The sequence below is a fragment of the Molothrus aeneus genome, chromosome 4 (genome assembly GCF_037042795.1).
Source record: "Molothrus aeneus isolate 106 chromosome 4, BPBGC_Maene_1.0, whole genome shotgun sequence".
Lineage (NCBI taxonomy): Eukaryota > Metazoa > Chordata > Aves > Passeriformes > Icteridae > Molothrus > Molothrus aeneus.
This window is the reverse complement of record NC_089649.1, coordinates 46838694-46860159: the sequence shown is the minus strand read 5'-3', so window position 1 is coordinate 46860159 and position 21466 is coordinate 46838694. Positions and strand designations below refer to the sequence as shown.

Here is a 21466-nt window from a genome sequence, read left to right as displayed (position 1 = left end):
CTATGAAATAAAAAAATCCTTCTGACACTGACAGAGTACAAACTACAGGACTAATAATTTTGTTTACAATCTTTCTTGCTAACAGAATTGAAATAAACGTTACAACAAAACTGTGGTAGACTGGTGGTCTCTACCCAGCTGTGCTCATGACCTTCAGCATACTGACCTCTACAATGTCATCATCAAACAAGAGCCAAAATCCATGACTTTTCACAATAGTAATGTAATGCCCTCGATTAGGTCCACTAGAAAGCAAAACAAAAACCCAAAATATTAGAATGTACTATTGAGTCCATTTTGAAAAGTCACATTTCTTTATGAATGCAGAATTATAACTAAACGTTATAAAAATAATGGTAAATCCACCGTTGGTGGTACTCTAGACATTTGGTCCTTTCCATTTTTATTTTAAGTTGTTGCAAATTTATCAACTGAAAGCTAAAGGTGTTATTTTCATCTGTGCCAGGACCATTTAGCGAATTATCCTACAGAACACTTAACAAGTTGCTCATGGTAGGCATCAAATGCATTTAAAACTGCAAGAACTAAGTATAGGGGGGAAAATGGACCAAAATAATCTGTTGTGAGACCTACATGATGATGTGTAGGTCTCACAACAGATGACATGATGACAGTCTTTGGCCCTCACAGAGTGCTGGCTCCCAACTTTTTTAAGGGGTCTTGTGAGGAAAGAGGTAGTTTCATCAATTTAAGCCAAATTTGTGACTTTTGGAGACCTGAGACATTATTTCTTAAACAAGTACTGATTTACTGTGAGGGATGATTGGTTAAATTGTCCAGCCCAAGACACATGCAAGTCCATGCAGCAGCAGGCTTTAAGTCCATCCTCCCCATATTTTGTGAGGGGTAGCTCAGCCCTTGGCCAACACCTGCCAGTAGCCTGTGACACACATGGAGGCACCTCACCTTCCACAGTGAACAACTACAGCCACCAAGTCGTACATGCGATCCAGGTTGACGGCGTCGCCGGAGGTGTTGAAGAGCCGCAGCTCCAGGGGAAACACGACCCGGTAGGACAGCTTCGTGTACCTGTGCAGCTGCTCCATGTACTTGAATCTCTTGAGGTGTAAGGCAAGAATCATTGGCAGTTTTTTTACTCTCATCCTGTGAAACCATTAAGAATGCATATGATGAACACCTGACCAGTTCAAAGCCATTCTCTCTTCCCTTTATAAGCAAGTGACTGCATTATAAAAGCACTTTGTAAGTAACAATAATCAACTAGAAGTAGCCTCTAGACTAAGACACATGCCTTTAAATCTGTCTGCAGGCTCTCTTATCCACACAGAGAATGCATTTGGGATGAAAGGTTTTTAGGTATTTAAACAAAATAAATATCAAGGAGTAAGTTTGCCGGAGCCCAGGAGGAGCATGGTGAAACAGCCTGCTCTTTGCTTACCTCTTCTGTGCCTCTTGTTTACTGCAGCAAGTTTCACAGTAGTATTTCTGTTCACTACATAGTGTCTCTGTGTTACTGAAGTCTCTGTAAAAAAAAAACAATCATCAGTTCTTTAAGGATATGAATACATTTACTTGGGCTGATGAACTGGAACCCAAAAGACACACAGGATGAAATCTTCACCCATTCCAGTTTTCTAAAGCATCTGAAGCGACTGGACTGGGGTTTGCAAACGGAGTTAGGGTATGTGGCTGCTGTGACAAGTTATACTGGGAGTTGAGGCCCTCTGTATGATACAAATAAAGGTCAGGTGTCTCAAAATGGGACCCCTCTCTGGTCTCTCACATAAAGGTGCTGCCCAGACTTGGGTATAATCACTCAAGTCATTCTATTTCTTTTTAAATTATTTGCAGAATAAAGGAATTTTAAGCGCACTTCTGCCATCCCCTGATATCTCACGTTTTATGGTGTTCTTCCATAAGAAAGGTTTGAATCATCTTACAAAGAAGAAATAAATTGAACTTAGTTTCCTGCATCCTCTAACCTTTTGAACAGTTATCCAGAAGTTTATAGATTATACTTTTCCGTTTTCTAAAAAAAGAAATGGAAGCTGGTATAGAAAATTTTGTAAATCCTGATCAAGTAAATACACTTGGAGATATTTCTGGATTGAGCTTTTAAAGTGACAAGGGCAGTGCAAGGCTGGTCTGATAGCATCTCTCAGTTCACAGAAAAGATTTGCTGGAAGTCACAGTGCTGATATGCTTTGGAGCAAAATTTAAGGTACCTAACACCATTTAACTGTAAAAAAAAACCAAAACAGTTATTATTTTTGTCATCTCTTGTGTTACATTGCAGCTGAGCAGGAGTTTTGAGAACTGTGAATGCAGATATAAGCACCTATCTTCCATTTTAAACACATGGGTTTTCCTGTGACTTTGGGCCCTAAGTAGCTATATTAGAATTCCACAACTGTCTTATTGAGTGTCCCTACCTTGTACCTGACAGGCTTCTGAATTCCAGGCAAATTCAGACACAAATAAATTCACTTCTATCACTGCAATTCACATTCATGGAGGCTGAAACCCCACTGTCTGCAACTTTAGCCTGCTCTCACACTAGGCAGCACCAGAATTGTCTTACAAGGCAAAGGGAGGATTCTGGATGATTATTTCTTCCTGACATCATCACTATAGGGGTAGGTGGGAGAGATGAAGACTACATAATTTGCTAGGGCATAGATATTAGAAGTTAATTACCTAACTTCATAAAAGCTTAAGGTTGACAGAGCATGACAAAGAAGCACTTCATATGACTGCATAATATTTTTAAAAACTGAGATTACTTTTACTGATTAATTTTCTTTGTAAGGTCTTAACACTGAGGAGAAAAAGCTGAAATTTAGAAAAAATACATATTTTGAAAGATAAGTTACAGCTAAATTTTGATCACAAGTACTATTTTTTATCTAAAAGAAAAGAAAACGTTACTGGGAAGGATTTGCTTCAGTGGTAAATACTGATCTCAATATGTGATTTCACATTTGAATTTAAACATAAAATTAATTTAATTCAGCCAATTCCTCTGAAAAGCACGGTAACCTTTCAGGTAAGTGAAGAGCTGAAATTTTAGAAAATATTAAAGATGAGTTATATGTGCAGGGAATGTAAGACTCAGTAGAATGTGCCTGTGAAAGTTTTAGGTTGGCTGTTAGAGAAAGAGTCTCATATTTATTTTCAAAGCCTGCAGTCTCAATTTTAAAAAAAGCAAACAAATTTGGGGAATTTATTAGTTGTCTTCTCATCTCAAAGTGAAGCAAGGAAAAATGTTTTTCTAACATGAACAATCATGTGCAGATGGTAGGAATTCGATAGATATTGGTTTGTTCTATTCCAAGTCTCCCATGGAAGTTAATTAAACTCAAAGAGTTTCTGAATTCCTTTTAAAATATACTGGTTATTCTGATGCTATTAATATCTATTATTAGTATTATTATTTATTATTAGTAGTATTTATTTATTTATTAGTAGCATTGTGGTATCTATTCTTGGTAGTATTAGAATAAAATGTTTCACTGAAAAATGGTTAGTATTGAAATAATTTCAACTTCAGTAACTCTTTCAGCAATCAAGAATTTTCAGCATGGCACTTCTAATAGATGTTGAACAGTTAAAAACAACAGATCACTGACTGGAGTTCCCAAAGTCTGCATATGCAAGAGCCACAGCCTTGCAGAACTCTTCTCTAGACCTGCAAAGCTAGTTTCAAGATATGTCTAACTCTCTCCTATTCCATTAATAGTCCAGTCTGAATTCTGCTTATATGTTATTTTAGCAAGAAAAAGAAATTTTTAAATATACCTGCTTAAGATGTACTAACTTATCATTGACCTTGTGCTTCCACAGCCTCTCTGCTACAGTGTGAAAGATGCTTCCTATTGCTTATATGCATGAATAGTATTAATTTTGTGCTTTAGGAGATGAGAGAATTACTAGTGTAATATCAATTATTACACCAGTCAGGATCAAACTGACTGATAAACATTGCAACTCCAAGTGGAAATAAAAACAATGGATACATACTATATTTGTTATAAGACTTTTACTGCTTCAGGCCCAGCTGTCTATCCTGTGCCAGAGGCTTGTATTCTTTCTGTCATTTAGACATCTTGAGCGCACAAGGACTTTTTACATTTTGAAAAACTACAGAAATAAAAGAACAGTCATCTGTGGTGGTAAAGAGATTCATTATACTTAAATGTTATCTTGCACAGGTTTTCTGTATTTGACCTTTTAAATGCAGCAGCCCTTAAAGCTATTAGGACACAGCAAAGCAGTTGTTAAAAAAAAAGGAAACAGCAGAGATTGCAAAAAGAGTAATAACTTGGATGTTCCCATTGAAAGAAACCACAAAAGCACTTACATTTTGTGTAATAATGCATAATACCAGCAGTAATGAGAGGAAATCCATATTCTAACTGAATATATGTTTTCTAAACAGAAGTAGAAATGTTGCTAACATAAAACATAATAGAATAGCTAAGAGGTGATAACTCTCCTCCTGTTCAATCTAAATAGTAAATAGTGGCCTGTACCACCTCAAGAAAAATTGGCATTTTGCTTTCTTTTGTTTCCAAAAGGAGCAATGGATAAACTTCAAAATGCATGTCATGATGTTGGATAAAGGCTCTACACTGGAATGCATAAAGAGACTTAGGGCATTCATTCTTCTCAGGATTGTATTGATCTCTCTTGGAATATTATGTCCTGTTCTAGACAGCAACTTCAAGAAAGACAGAGTTCAAGAGAGAGGTGCAATGAGAGAGAAGGCTGAAGAGTAATAAACATGTGTAGAGATCCAGAGAAGATAGCCTAAGAAGGAGAAGTTGAATGACCTTAGGCTGTTTACATTTTTTTCAAAAGTGATTACATTCTTCCTGTATGTAAAAGGCTACTGAAGGGGAATGGGGGCAACCCCTGGCTTATGTCTCAAGTACACAGGGCAAGTAGAAATTGGCTTGAACTGAAACACCAAAGATTCATATTACACAGCAGGAAAAACTTACTAGTACTAAAGAACAAGAAGGACTGGAATAGACAATCAAGATAATACTGCTGAAAAGATCTTCTGGAACAGGTTGGATAAGCATCCTCTGACATGAAATAGGGGATAACCTCCTTTGAGTCACTTTCAACTCCACCATTCACTTGCTGGTTGCAGTTGTGCAGATGCAGTTCTCACATGTCTTAAGCCACAGTTACTGTCTGTTCAGTAGAAAAAATGCTATTGGTATTTTTATGAAGTGCTTAATCTGCCTTTACATAAAATGGCCATTCCCAACAAAACTTTTCCAAGAAGATAAAAATCAAGAATGTAAATAAAAAACTGGAGAAAGCTGAAGGACAGATGGTAACATCTATACAGCAGCAGTTTTTAACATGTTCACCAGACTCAGCTGTAAGAAAATGTCAGAGCTCAGTTCCAGTACCACAGAACCAAATAAAAACACAGATTAGAAAGGGCTTCCAAAGGCACTGCAGCACCCTTGCAGCTCAGTGGGATTTCAAACTGACTTTGAACACCATAGGGAAAGGTAAGTAATACTGGCAAGTTCAGGGTAGTGGCTCCAGTGAAGAACTCAAAAGCGTGCAAACAAAAACCTGTAATGCCAACAAAGATTCAACTACTGGTTACTATGAAGAGGCAAAGAGACTACAGGAGAAAAAGAGAATGCACTGCTTTCCAAAGCCTCTCTTTGGTTTGCTCACCTATTACAGGGAGGCTAATTAATGCAGTGTGGGCTACTTGAGGGCTAAGGACTGCTACAGTATCCTAAGGGAGACTGAACAGAAACTGAGAAGGAAAAAACTTTCAATTATAACAGAAGATACTTAGTACAGTTGTCGTATTCACAGAGAAGTCACTGCTTTCTGATTCAGGAAATAGTACCTCACATTCTTTCTTTCTTAACTCTCACCTTGGGATGGCACACCAGGAAACCCCTCCTAGGCATTCCAGAATAACTGAATAATGCAATTTCAACCTTGATAGCAATTTTGAATTTTGAAGGAGTTTGACCAATTGATAAACATTAGCTTAGAACAGCAACATATTGTCTTAAATATAGGTAGTGGTTTATTGTATTAATGCCAAAACTCTGGACATTTTAAATCTCTCAGAATAATCACTCATGTAAGACTGAAAAGTTTTTGATGTCTAGATTTTTTAAGTTAGGAATATACTAGAAGCAGAACAGAAATTTGGAATAAAAGACTTCACATAATTTTAGGATGAGACACAGAATAAGCTATTTCTGATAATAAAATAGACTTTTGAAATATTTTGCCCTCTATGGACTCTAGAACTCATTCTGCAAAACACACACTTAACTTTTAATATGTCTATGAATCTTAATCAACAAAGCACTTGTGTAGGAGCTTAAAGACAAGCACATTTAAATCTCTATGAAGACAATTAAAATTCTGCAGCAATTCTTCCAGACAACAAAGAAATCAATTATTTTCCCTGAAAGTTGATTTATATTCCTCTTTCAAATAGAAACATTGAAAGAGAAAGGGTGTAAAGCAAAGTACAATAATGTATATTTTGTCATTAGAGGAAACATCCAGTTTAAAGTCTTTTTCTCCTGCTTAGGGTAAGTTCAAATCTAAATGTTATTGTACTTTTCTTTTCTATACCTAGTAGACCTGAAAAATCTAGCAGTTAGAGCTATCTGCTGAAAAGATGCATTCACTTACCTTAGACAGTGTGTAATCGATGTGTTCTGCTCCACATCAACAGAAAGGTCAAGAAAATCTTCATCTTTGCTACTAACCTGTTGCAAAACACATACATGTAAAACAGAGATGCCATACATCTAAATGCTGTTTATATCTTTAGCAAATGCTAAAGATATTTATTTCTGTACAAATTGCTCTTACATAAAAGTAAATAATTTCAATGCTTTAATTTTTTTTAGTTCAGTTTGATTAATGTTCAGTGTGATATTTATTAGTAACTCTACTAATCCAGCTTTCATATAATTTAAGACAGCTTCTGTCTATTCCACTTATCCAATCCCACCAACCATGGGCCATCAATGTCAGCCTACTGTTCAGTAAAGGTGAACCATCCTCCCCTACATCATCTGGGATTGGTGCATTAAGTATGTTTCCTTGTTATGTAACACAGCCTACTTTCTTTTATTATCAGAAATTTGTTTACCCTTTGTATAACATATTGCAATATACATTCACATTTTATTCTTACATAATTATTTCCACTATTAAGGATGCAATGAAGATCATTTCCAAATATGTTTCTGTCACAAAAGTCATATTTTACCATGTTATCCTTTCTCTCTAGTGAGTATTGAAAAGTGTGGGTTTATATTTCTGGTTGAGACAGCTACATTTCCCCATTGGATATTGTTCCTGGTCAATATTTTAATTTAAAAAATTTAAAATATTAAAGGTAAAAATGGCTATTTTGCAAAATCATTCTGGTGTTGCCAATCTTTTTTTTAGACAGAACAAGAGGGGAAAAATTTTACTGAGGAGTTTTTATCTAAAAGGTTTAAGTCTGAATATTTTCAGAATGACAGATCCTGATTTTTGCATTGAAAATTATTTTTCACTAAGAGTATTTAATCTTAAAGGTGAAGTAATATTAACAAAAAATCATCCAAATGGCTAATTCTTGTAATACTTCAACTGAGTCAAAAGACTGCAGAAATACTTACTGCATATTAATTCAGTCATATTAATAATAATGTTTTTATAAAATGTTGCATGAACACCCCATGTTTTTGCCTCCTATTGTATTTCTTTAGAATAACTAAATCAGATGAGAAAATAGTGAAGTCCAAATCAAGAACTTCTGTGAGGACATGAATCCATTGTTCTGGCAGAAGTCCCTCACACTCAGATTTTTGCAGTGCTGTGGATGTGATAGTTATGTACCACCTCGAGCTCATATTTGTTGCTATGTCAGGGATAATAGAAGCTTGGTGAATGCAGCCCATATCAGACCTGAATGCAGAGAAACACGTTTGGCTGGATTAATTTTAGCATTATCAAAAATGTACAGAGGCATAATGCACACCCAACTGAAATGAACAGCAGTTCTTCAAACAAAAATCCTCCCTGAGACGTGACTTGACCCACAGAGGACAGGAAACCACAAAACTGGCAGCAATCAACTGCAGTATAAATATACAGCTAAAATTTGAAAGATAAAGCAACAAAGCTTCAGAGAACATCGTGTCTCTACAGCTGGAGCTAGAGTTCTGTCAGACACACTGAGTATCATGAGAACTTAAACACTTGAAAAAGTCCTTGGCAGGCATTGTGCTTCATCTGAGTGCCTCAAAGAAGCTAGGAATTCTGTTATTGATTCCTGCACATCAAATATTTCCTGGAAGGGAAGATGAACTACTTAGAGCTAGAATAATACAGATTAAAACTAAAGGTAGCTGGAAAACCAGATTCAAACTGCACTCTTTGTAAGTGAGAATAAGAATTGCTGAAATCTGAATGACTCTTCATGTACTACTTATGAATATTTTAGCAAAGGAATAACTTTCAATCTGTTTTACTATTTTCCTAAGATTTCAAGTTACACTAATATAAGGAAAACACACTGGAAAAATATCCTGAGTAGTTTACAGTATTTCTGTACTCAGAGGAAGCTACAGACAAGATCCACTTTCTATAAAGCTTCATCACTTTGAGTTACAAGCACAGAACTGTGCAGTTATGCTGTTACCCAAGGACACATCCTCACTTCACCAGTTTCTCTGAGTAAACATTAGATAATGATTTAGAATTAAGCCACAACTATTTAGAGAAGCTCGTCAGTTAAAAAATAATTCTAACCTTTCACTTATTTTAACTTGCTATTACCCAAGATTTTATAGTTGAAATAGATTGAATAATTAATTTTCAGTATCTCTCTCATGTGTTGACTTATACAAGCTTGTTCCAAACTTGCTCCAACATCTTACATCAACTATCATTGTATCTCTTCTCTTCACCATTCTCCTCTGACCAAGTTCCTGGAAAAGCCACACATATTTTCTTGGAAACTATTCTTTATGATTAGAAATATCAGACTATATTCTTTTACACATCTGGTAGGACATGGGTAGAGTTCATCTCACGAAACTTCAGTTGTGTAAACCTCAGCTGGCTGTCTGAAGATACCTTCTCTGGGCACCTTTTCCCATCTTAATGCTGCTAATCTAATGCTGTGCTTTTTTTTTTTGAGGAAGCCCATAGTAGCAGTACTGATCTTAGTAAAAGTACATCATTCTTAGGCCAGATCAGTTTGTTGGCCCAGTTCTTAGCATTGCTGCACCAACAATTGCAACAGCTTAGTGACACCATGGAGCCAGGACAAGCTGTATGGAACAGAACACCAGCTACTGCTAAAAACTTTATTTCATGAAACAGCCTAGAGACAGATGGAGAGAGTTTCCTGCAAAAGCTCCTTCACAATCTCCATCATCTGCAGGAGTTGAGATAACTAGTTCATCCTTGATGCCTATCAACTTTGCTTTACCAAGAAAAGGTTAGGTGATGTTAATTCCAACCTTTGTGGAAGGTCAGTGTCACTGTTCTTCCCAAAGAGTTTTTTCCTGTGGTACTCTTTCATGCAACCTCCCAGGAACAATTTAAAAAAAATATTTATTTTCTCTTTCAATAGGAGCATGTGTTTGAAAAATACAGTAATCAATAGGAGACTTGCAATCAGTTTTCCCAACAAAAATTAATTTTTACTTGTAGCTCAAACATAAGGGATTTCAAACTGACATCATCCTCTAGAAAATATTAGGGAGAGAAAAAAACCCAGTTTGTTAAAAATGAACCCTCTGTATACCTGTCAGACTCTTAAGATGGAATTAACACAAAACATCTTAATGTTTCACTTATATAAATATGATGTAAATAACTGCTCTCAAAGTTACAGTGATAAGGAAAGGTATTGATTCACTAGCAAGGATTTTAACTGTAGACATATGTATTAGGACAGCAAAACTTGGCAGAGATTAGCCAAGTAATGCTTAGAAAAATAAATTTTTAGAAAAGAATATACTCACTTCAAGAAGTAAATTCTACAGGAATATCCACAATTCTCAGATGTCTGAAAAGATTCATATATTTATATATACAAAATGTATCTACCTATTAATGGGCAACAACCAAAAAAAAAATCTATCCCAATGCTTACGGTTTCACAGTTCAAACATCTAGTTTCGTTAGTCAGTGTTCCCTGAAAAATCTCATGCACCCAGGTCAGTTCTTGTTTATTGTTCTCTTCAGCTTCATTCATGTTGCCATTTTTCAGTTTCCCATTTTGCTTTTCCTGTTTCTTCTCCTCCTGCAAAATGTCTGCAATGGTGTTGAGCAGGTAATTTAAAAACTCATGTGCGTCCTGCTGCATGTAGTTGTCAAAGAGATCTGTGAAGAAGAGAGTCAAGATTTGTACAGCTGAATATCCTTTCCTCAAAGAAAGAAAATTATTTTTTCCCCAAGTACTTGTACTGGCCCTTGCTCAGCAAAGTATTTGGAATCATCCCAAAGAACAGTTTTGCAGCCAGTCACCCTGGTTTCAGTGAAGTTACTTAGGGGGAAACCTTCATCTCACCTAACTTAAGCTGTCTAGAATAGTTACACTCATTGGAGTTGGTTGTGTAGGCTCCCATTACAGTCAATGAAGTAAGCAAGAGAGTGACTCATCCTAAATTGTTTCCTTACACTAGACACTTACTGCCTAACTTTAGTCAGCACTGACTTCCATCCCCATATTCCGAGTCCCTCAGACACTCAGGAACATCACAGAGTTTTAACAGTAACCCACATGGCTGGGAAAACTGAGGCCATAGGATGCTGACACACATTTGTGTACTGTGTCTGGGATGGAGTTACCTTTCCTCACAGTAGCCCACAGGATGTTGTGTTTTGTGGGTGTGCCTAAAATGGAGGTGAAGATGTACCAGTGCTTCAGCTGATGCTGAGCAGCACTCACACAGCATCAAGGCTGTCCCTCATCCTGCCCAAATACTGGTAGACTGGGTGTGAAAGAGGTTAGGAAGGGGACATAGGTGAGGTAGCTGACCCAAACTGGCCAAAGTCATATTTTGTGCCGTGTGACTTCATGTTCATCACTAAAATCTAAGAGAAAGATGGGCGGGTTTTCATTATTAAGATATATCTCTTCCAAACAAACTTCTATGCATGCCAAGGCCCTATGTCCCAGGTAGTATCTGGAAACTGTCTGTTGATGGGAGGTAGAGAATAAATCTCCTTTGGTTTTCCTTTGTTTCTGCATGTAATTTTTGGCTTTTTTTTTTTTAATTAAACTACTTTGATCTCAACTCATGAGGTTTTTTCCTCTTATCTTCTCCTCCCGCCCTGCTAAGAGGAGGAGTGAGAGACAGGCTTGGTGGGCACCTGGCAGCCAGTCAAGGTTAACTCACTTCAAGTAGTAATAATAACACCACCTAACAAAGCTCATTTTTCACCCACAAGTCTGATGAGAAAAGACTTGTCCTGTTCAATACAAATTCCTTGCAGGAAGAGGGGAAAATATCCCAGTGGTGATTTAGTACAGATTTCTCCAGTAAAGGTTTAATTCGCCCACCATGTCAAAGAAAAAAGAATGTGTGTTCCCAGAAATGTGTATTTTTATCTCCCTGCTCCTGAAAAAGTTCACATGGATTTCCTCAGAAAATATTGTACAGAACCATTGGCTTTGTAGTGTCTAGCCTGGACATATAAGCAGGGTAATACACACTGACTCTGGCACTAATTTAAAAAAGCTGAAAACATAAGATCCAGTCTTTACAAGTGATCCCCAACAGTGTGGGGGCATTTATCACTAGATGACTCAGAGTTAACTTTTTCATGATTTCAAATGTCTGCTCTGAAATGAACAGTCTGCCTATTTATATGCTGTCACCAGGAAGCAATTTCTTCCAGGTGTTTGACTCATACTTTGTCTCTTCATTCAAAGCCTCTCTGTTTCTAAGGATACCATCCACACCAATATTAATCCAGGCCAAAGTGGAGCTGTGACAGGCTTCTCTTTCTCAAGATCCCTTAGACAGAACAACAACAAGATTAGGTATAGCTGTTGCCAACTTAATGGTCAAAAGGGGTCTGATGCTTCACCAAGTGAGACTGTGTCCACCACTTCCAAGAACCAGAGCAGCAGCTGATGTGGAGTGGACTGACCACCCCACGTGTACCCAGCTCCTTATCCTCCATTGCAGACAATTCCTCTGGAATTGGTGGTGCCTGCAGCCTTCCTAGGTCACACAGTTTCTGTACTGCCGGCTGCCCTCAATGTTTCTGCCATACTCCACAAAAAAAAAATTTAAAACTGACAGCAGTGTCACCCTATTCCCAGCCCTAGCTCACCCTACAGTAAGGTCTGCCCCACCGTGCTGTGAAAACATCACTAATTCACACATCTCTGGGAGCCTATGAAATCTGCTATGGTTATTTCAAGCATAATATCATATACACAGATGCTAAATTAATAATACACCCCACAAAGTACTAAAAGCAATTTACAAATCTAACCTCTGTTTCTGATTAATATGATCACATTGCTCAATATGTATTTATACTTCTTTGATCAATGCATTAATACCTTTCAGTTTTACACTTACCATTCTCTTTTCGTAACCTTGATATGAACTTCTTTGGTGGAATAACTCCAACTTTTTTCTTCTGAGTAGCAATACTGTGGAAAAGATCTGCCAGGCAAGTCAAGAGGTTTTCCTTCTTTTTCTGTTGGGCCTTGTATGATAATACATTTTCCCGAAATGGGCGGCAAAAATACAATGCCTGCAGCACAGAGTTACAGTAGCAGGTGTTCCCAAACTGCCATGCAGAATTAAAAACAAGATTAATCCCTGTGCATCACAACAAAACTAGCTGTTCATTCAAATTCTGACTCCTGTCACTGTCACAAACCAGACATTTTTCCATTTAGTTGCAGTAGAAATATATTTCCACAGCCACCATGACACTTCATGGAAAAAAGGGCGGTGTTCTAAATTAACTAGAATACAAAGTAAAGATTTCCACTTGTAAGAAAAATATTTATTGTAGTGGATTTCATTAAGTTTATTTCCATATCTGGGCTCTATCTTACTGCTCAGTAGCAGAATGACTAATATTTTCAATGGAAAATATTATTATATCTATATCATTTCTATGAGAACAACAAGTGATTAAACACTCTTCTCACTCATTTTCCCCTTGGTCAAATAAAAAAGCTCCTCCCAAGAGCTGCCAATGCAGAAGGCTGTACCTAAACTTGTACATACTTTCATCACTTCCTCTGTCCTATTTCACACCTAAAATAGACTTTTAATTTTATTTAAGTGTATGTTCTAATCCCTGGAAATATTCATAGAACTGTTCTCCCTGGGGGTGTATGAAGCCATCTTCAAACATCTGATACAGTTTTACAACCCACTTTGCCTAAAATTGCAACATGAGCAGCACTTAAAAAAAAAGACAATCCTGCATTAGAATAAGATTGATAAGAGCAGGGGAGAGAGAAAAACAAAACAAAACCAAACCAAGGGATTAAGCAAATTTCAAGTAACATCAAAATCAACCACTTACATTGACCAATCCAAAGTAGTGCTCATTGATTGGAAACTGCTCTGGGCCAATGTCTTTTTCCAGAGCAGAGGCATTGGTGCCCTATACAAAGGAAAAAAAAAAAGGAAAAAATGTCAGAACACAAACCAAACAACAACAACAACAAAACATTAAAAAGGAAGAAATTATTTAGAATATTAAGATCCTAAAGTAAAATTATAGACAGTATCAAGACAAAAAAAGAATTCATTCCTTTTAGCTATGATTAGCCACACTAACTCTGTCTTACTGATAGGCACAACGGTCTCATGAGCCACTAAAAATATTTGCAAATCTGGATTGTTGAGCTGGCCTGACATGGACCCTCTAGTAACAGATGACTAGAAATGAACAGGTCACAACAGTGGTTCTTCCCAAACCCACCTCCCCCTTATTTTTACTGTGTACATGGCCATCTGGATCCCATTACTCTCTTGTCTCATAAAGACAGTAGTTGATCTTAAATACAACCCTAAAAACCAGTTCTTAGATGGAAGGCAGGTTTTCTAAGCATTACTGAAACTTCTCTGAATCCCTTTGAATTAAATATCAGCCTGTAACAATACCTGGGCTTCAGATTGGTATCCAGTTCTAGTAACAACACAGATGCTGAAAGCAAGTGTAATATATCTGTTATTTTGTCCAATCTAACATTAAAGAGCACATAAATCCAAGATAGATCTCTTAGTATGTTCAACTGTATCTTCAACATCAAAGTTGTTTAGGGAACTGCTGGTCTGTAAGCACAACCACTAATTTGGTATGTTATATGTAATTTTCCTATATTAAAATGCCCATTTTTGAACAAGCTTAAATTACTAACCAAGTAAGGTAGGTTGCTGCCAAAGCAATTGTCATCACTCCTATACACATTATAAGCTTGGCTCCATCCTCTGACACCCTCACTTCAGATACTTACAGATGTTGATGAGTTCCCCTCTCAGCTTTCTCTCCTCCAGGCTGAACAGGCCTGGCTCCCTCAGCCTTTCCTCACAAGAGAGATGCTCCAATCCCTCACTCATCTTTGTTGCCCTCCACTGGACCTGCTCCAGGAGCTCCTTGTCTTTCTTGTCCTGAGGAGCCCAGAGCTGGGCACAGCACTCCTGATGTGGCCTCACCAGGGCTGAGTAGAGGGGCAGGATCACCTCCCTCAGCCTGCTGGCAATGTTCTTCCTAATGCCCCCCAGGGCACCATTGGCCTTCTCATCCCCTGGGCACACTGCTGGCTCGTGGACAGTTTGTTGTCCCCCAGAACCCCCAGGTCCTTCCCTGTGCAGCTGGGTCCCACCAGAACCCCCTGGTCCTTCCCTTTCCAGCAGGTCAATCCCAGCCTGTGCTGGTGCATGGGGTCACTCCTCCCCAGGTGCAGGACCCTTTGCTCAATTTCCTCTCTGCCCATCTCTCCAGCCTGGCAAGGCCCTTCTGAAGGGCTGCACAGCACTCTGGGGTATTGGCTGCTCCTCTCAACTTGGGGTCATCACCAAACTTGCTGAGGAGGCATCTGCCCCTTCATCCAAGTCATTGATGAGTAAGTTAAACAACTCCCAATATTGAATAATGGGGGACACCACAAGTGTCAGGCCTCCAACCAGAACCTGTGTCACTGATTGTGAGTCTCTGGAGTCAACCAGTTCTCAATCCATCTCACTGTCCACTCATCCAGATCACACTTCTTGAATTTGTCTATGAGGACATTGTGAGAGACAGTGTCAAAAGCCTTGGTGAAGTCAAGCAGACATTTGCTTAGACTTCATAAGCTAAAATTTTCAAAGTAACTGGTAATCAGATTTAGAATTCTCATGTCCCTTCCCTATCTTCTCCCCAAGGCCTGATTTCTGTTTCCTTACTGCACCTACCATAACCACTGCTTGCCAAATTAGATTATTATTTCATGCCAACTCATTAAAAGAAGATTTAGTCAACAGCACTAGCAGTGTGAAACTCAGCATAGGTACTCTTTGAGAATTTGCAAGCCTTGAAAGTAAAACATCTCCTTTAAGTTGGCAGGTTCCAGAAAAGCTCCCAAAATTTCATATTTCACATCCCCTTCTCAGATCTTTTTCCATTCTCTCACTTTCTCTCACATACACAGAGTTCATTGCTCAGACCAAGTATATGTTACTTCTCAGAAAATCCTTTGAGACTAAAGTACTTTACAGACACAGGCCTTCATGAGAAGCTTCATAATGGATATATGTTCTCACCAGGCTCTGCTAAGCCTTGGTGAGAAACTTGGGAAAAAAGATTGATTAATACAAAGCAATTATTGGCTACCATTCAACAGAGATGACAGTGTGATAATTACGTAAGTCTCATATGAAGATTAGTTTCATTGCTTGGAAAGTCAGCCTTGCCAAAGATGCACATATTCAGCAAACCTTTCCAAGAGGGAAGAAGCTGATAAATATTTGCCTATCTGATATTAGCAGTGAAGCAAACAGCCACTGTTACCCTCAAAACCTTGTCTGATACAAGAGAAACATGACTACAGAAGATTAATGCAGCTTCTGAGGAAAAATATCTTCACATTAATACTCATTGTACAGCGTTCAGATCAAAGCAAAGGTTTTCTTTGAATTCACTTTGAACATTACAATCGAGCTCCCTAAAAGAAAAATGAAATGGGTGGTTTTTTCCAGTTTTATAGGAAGTATTCTCCACACTGAAATAAATTCTCCCTCTACAGTTCATGGAAAACATTATCTCTAAAAAGTAACCTCCTACACTTTCATAAAACTACAGGTTAGTGTATTCTGTTAGAGAAATATTATGCAAGTGCTCTGCTAACCTGTTGCTCCTACATTACTCATTTGCCTTTCCTCTAGGCCAGGGTTTCTAACTTCAGAGGATGTCAGATGGCTGGACAAACCCTTTCTTGTATTTAAATTTTGTTGTAAATATTGTGAGAAAGATCAAGAATCAGGATTAACCAAACAATATTATCACTGAAAACCAAACAAATTAATGACGTATACTAACCAATCTTCATATAAAAACTCCACATTGCCCAGAAATTTTTAAAGTACCTGCTGTTGAAAAAACCACATGCTTAGTAACATCTCAACATGGAGCTTTTCTACCTCTCCCAATCCAGGCCTTGGCTGTTGCAAATATAAAATAAAGTACAGTGTGACAGTGACCCAACAAAACAGTGAGGCTAAATTCAATCTTTGAGTAAACTGACATAACCTACTCAGACTTCATTAGGAGTAGGGCCTTCTTGTGTCAAAGGCAATTTCAGTCAGATTTTTATTTATTCTGAGGTCTCCAAAAGGATACTGTTAAATCCATGGAAAAAGAAGTCTAGGAACGTGGGTAAGAGACACAGAGACCTGATACTTCAAAGAAGGATATATTCCTTATATGGAGAAAAAAATGTAGACAGGCCACTTAGTAAAACTCAAACCATGTCACACTGTATATAAATTACTTGTTTTGCATATGAAGTCTCCTTAATAAACAGTTGACATGAGGACAGAAGAAGGAAATTTTTCCAAGAAAGTATATCGGGAACTGTACACCCAATCCAGGTTTAAACTGGAAAAAGTATATTATTAGGGGTGTGTTAAAGGTGGTTGAGAATTCAGTTTAAATCAACCATATAAAATGGAAAACATATTTGTTAGTCTACTGATGTTAATCTACAGCAAACATCAACCATGACTATTTTTCCAGGGTGTTTGTGTTTGTTCTCACTCCCAGCAAGTAATTTTGATTACTTCTACAGTGAAAACCTGCTCAGACATTTTAATGCAACCACTCTCTATTGTTTTTTAAAAGCTTCAGCTAGGAGGAATATCCTACCACAACTGAATCTACTGTAGTTCCATAAAAATAAGCAGGACCAGCAGTGTAGCTACAGAGCCTGAAATGAGGAGAGGCTGCATAAGTCAATGAAGTGGGATTTGGGAGTATTAAATAAAGTCATATCAGAGTATAGAGACAATAAAGGAGACTGGCTCCTTCTTAAAAGAATACACTAGTGAAGGAAATGCAGTGGAGTGACTGTGGTATGCAGGCCTTATGAGGGTGAGAACTAGGTCAATGTGGAAACTCCTACTGTGCACTCTGTGGTGTTGGAACCTTGATTTCCCAGTTTTACCACTTAATTCAACAATCAGTATTCAGCCCTCGTAAAAAGACATACAGCTAGAGACATAGCCAAGCACAGGTCAATTCAGGCCAAGATTTTTGCCACAGCATGGCTCCAAAAACATTCAGCCCATATGACCTATATTTTTTCCTCTTGTTATTTTGTCCTGGACTTTCCAAAGAATAAGACTGCTGGTTTTCTTTTCAGTTGAAATTTCTGATTATGTTGCAAAGAGTTTAATTTGTGCTTTGGATCACATGAAATAGATTAGGTAAAAAAACCCCCTGCTGTTCGTTTACTTTAGCATATATTAAAAAAAAAAGTCAGGATAAAAAAGAAGTCACCAGATTAGTTCATTAAATCACATGTAGAAAAGTAATGTAAATACAATTATTTTATGGAGGATGAGAAATGGACAAGAGCTAATAAGAAAGATAGTGTCAACAGAAGATAGCAAAGCAGACTAAACTTTGTACTGTGACAGAGCTATAAAAATGGCTCTAACTTTCTAGAAATATACATGTGTTCAATTTAAAGTAAACGGATACAGTAAAGAAATTAGATCCTTCATAAGCCACTATTAAATGGGTATCACTAAATAAACAGAAACACAGTATGAAAAATAAAAAATTAATTAAATTTTTCTTTGTACAGAAAAATATGTCTGTACAAAGACAAAAAAAAGACATAAGAAGAAATATCATGTTCACAAGAAAATCTAAAAATTGTAACAGAAAAACATATAAAAATTGAATAATTAAAACAGAAACTTAAATACACGAAGAGCAAGAGATAATGAAGGAAGATGGCTGGTCCATACAAAGGGTTTCAGACCATATACATTTATAGATTAGATTTCTTTTTTCTTAGTATTTGGGGAAAGCAAGAGCAACATGATAATAATGATGATAATTTCTTGAAGGGAGAAACTGAAGACTTAAGACAAACTAATGATGATGTTTGGGCTGGTAGAAGAAAAATTAGAGTAAAAATAGAAATGGCTTCAGGGCTAGGCAGCCTGAGTTGAAGGATTTTGGAAGGCACAGCACATGGAAGGGAAGGAAAAAAGAAAATAAAGAAAGATGGGGAAGGCCTCCTGGCCAAAAAATGGCAGTGATGGATAACTCAAAAGAGAGGAGGTAATTGTAAAAACCTGAAATTAGCTCCCAGAAGCAACACAAAGAACCAAGAGTAAAAGGAGAACCAGCAATAGCACAGCATGCAGCATACATGCAGCTGCTTTCAAAGATGCATCACCTGTCCCCAGTGCTGGACTTTGGCTATCTTCAGAAACAACCTCAACTTTCAGAGAGATATGGTGAGTAACTGAAATAGCCGAACCAGCCTTCTTAAAAACTCATCTATATTAAATGCCAAATGTGAAGAATTTCTGTAATTTTTTAAAGTCTAAGTCCCACAAGATGGTTGAATTTAACCAGATTAGCTCTCTCTTCATTCTGTGAGAAAATGCTTTTTGTTCCTCCAGCAAAGCTATTTTGGGTCTTTTTGACCACAAGAAGAAAGAGGAAAGAGACGAGTCTATGAAAACACAGAGGAGATCATAGTAAACAGCAAAAGAACCTTGACTGACTAAAAAACCACTGTGTATTCAAATTTTTTTAGGAGAGATGATTTATCAAAATATATCTAAATAAATTATTTTTGTGTGTTTTTTCCAAAGAGTCTTCTGATCATTAAGGCAAATTATAAGAGCTTGAAAGGAGAGGCCTAACCTTTTTTCTTGCTGGGTAGATTAAGCTATCTCTATTTACAGACCTAAGTATCACATATACCACAAGTAACTTCAGCCCCATTCTGTGTGGTTTTCAAGAAATGGATAAAAATTGCAAGACCTGAAATCCTGAACCACTTAAAACCTTGGACAGAGTTTTTAAGGTACTCAGTCTTACATAGCTGATAAACCTGGTTTTCTCAAAGCACAAAGCAACCAAGTACTGCAAGTAAGGTTCTATTGAAATGCTGCAAGTCCAGAGTCTATATCCATAAGTAATTTAAAAAAAAATATTGACCTTTAAACTTTCCAAGATTAGACAGCTTTTACCAAACTGCAACTCAATATTCACTTGTGAGTCTTTCTGTATCCCCAGCTTAATTTTTCTTGGATTAGTGGCACCCAGGCTTTTTCTGGAGGAAGCAGCAAGACCATTGGTTTTGGCCAGTTTCCTTCTTCAGAACACATAGCCTCAAGATGGTCTCATGAGTCAAAATGAAACTAATATTTACCTACAAACTATTAACTTCTTCAGTAACATTTTTGTCTAGAGCACCTAGACTGCATATGTGCTGCCTCAGAGCATTTGAAAAGCAAGGCACCTTCTAAACTTCATCACAGCTGCACCAGCTGGGATACTCTGATAACTTGGAGACAGAAGTAGGAATATGTTCATTAAATCTCCATACAAGGTTGAGTAATGAGGGCTGCAGTTATGTTGCAGGACAGGTTTAAAATTAAAAATATTTTTTACAGTATTTTTCTTTTAGAGAAATCCTGTAAGGACCTGAGACAAGTGCAAGATTCTGCACATGAAGAGAAGAATCACCATGTACAAAATGGGAAACAGCTGACTAAGGTAGTAACATTTTAGAAAAGAAAGAAAGAAAGGGGAAGTCTCTGTGTTGTATAAGATGAAAAAGCCACAGGTATGCAGTGTTATTTAAAAAATTCCCCAAAACCACAACAACAAATGTTGACAACGTAATCAACACTTGCAGGTGGTAGTCTACAAAGATCTTAAAGTAACTTTCCTGTTTAACTTGTCAGTGGTAAGACATCTTACATCCAGCTTTGGGTGGCTGGTTTCAAGGAAGATAAAGGTAACTGGAAAGAATCCAAAAGAAGCCAGTCAAAATGGAAGACTCAACTCAAGAGAAAAGTGACCTATAAAAACGCGTTTAATGGGGTTGTGTTGCATAAGACAGAAAAGGCTGCATAATGCAGGAAAGGGCATGACAATATTTTAAAGTCTACAGTTTGTTACAGAAAGAAACTAGTCTTATCTTGGCCTCAGCAATGGCCAGGATGAGAAGTACCAAGCTCAAGTTACCGTAATGTAGATTCCAGTAAGACATTAGGAAGTGCGACATAGTTCCTATCATTGGAAATCTCCAACTTTGGCTGACCTACATCAGGAATAACACAGGTTTATCATATTCAGTGGACAGTGGGAGACTTTCTTGTCATAGGATACTTTATATACAGCTGTTACGAGGCCATTAATTGTGAAATCAAAAAATCAAGTTAAATAACTGAAACATGCAATATCCAGTAATGGCTAGTTTGAAACCCTCAGCACAACAGCCTTTTCTGCAATGGCTGAGCACACCCAAGACCATGCTTACAGTGGAGTCCTGACACTGAGGATGCTTCTTTCCCAGAAGTACTGATATCCTGGGGTGTTAAGCACGTAATGTACGTAATAAATGTATGTAAGCATACCTACAAAACAGCCAACCAAGGACAGTTTCTGAGGCTAAAGGAAGGTCAGCAGAAGAGAACTGGCTGACTGCTTCTCTGACTGGCCAGGACTTAGACCCCACAGACTGTGGCTTGTCAAATCCATCAGAACCTCACCTCCTGTGTGGCACTTGCCCACCACACAGAGTTAATAAGGGTCCAGAGTCTGCTTTTAATGTCATTTCTTCCACAATTCAGATTCACTCAGCCTTGCTGAGCTATGACTAAGAGGTTCCTTTACTGAGGTGTTTAGTATAACCACTGGTTTATTCTTAATTCAGCAATATGAAGCCAAAGACTACATGCATCTAAAACAA

The 21466-nt window shown here is 37.5% G+C and overlaps 1 protein-coding gene across 1 annotated transcript in view; it reads right to left on the bottom strand.

Moving 5' to 3' along the window:
* The window catches only part of USP46 (ubiquitin specific peptidase 46), a 34248-nt gene that overhangs the window by 7023 nt on the left and 5759 nt on the right, over nucleotides 1-21466 (bottom strand). The window contains exons 2-8 of the mRNA XM_066548438.1: nucleotides 13564-13644; nucleotides 12597-12810; nucleotides 10151-10380; nucleotides 6679-6755; nucleotides 1421-1504; nucleotides 928-1125; nucleotides 167-245 (exon numbers count right to left, since the gene is read on the bottom strand). Coding sequence (XP_066404535.1) covers nucleotides 167-245; nucleotides 928-1125; nucleotides 1421-1504; nucleotides 6679-6755; nucleotides 10151-10380; nucleotides 12597-12810; nucleotides 13564-13644 — 963 coding nt within the window. The remainder of the gene's footprint in view (nucleotides 1-166; nucleotides 246-927; nucleotides 1126-1420; nucleotides 1505-6678; nucleotides 6756-10150; nucleotides 10381-12596; nucleotides 12811-13563; nucleotides 13645-21466) is intronic.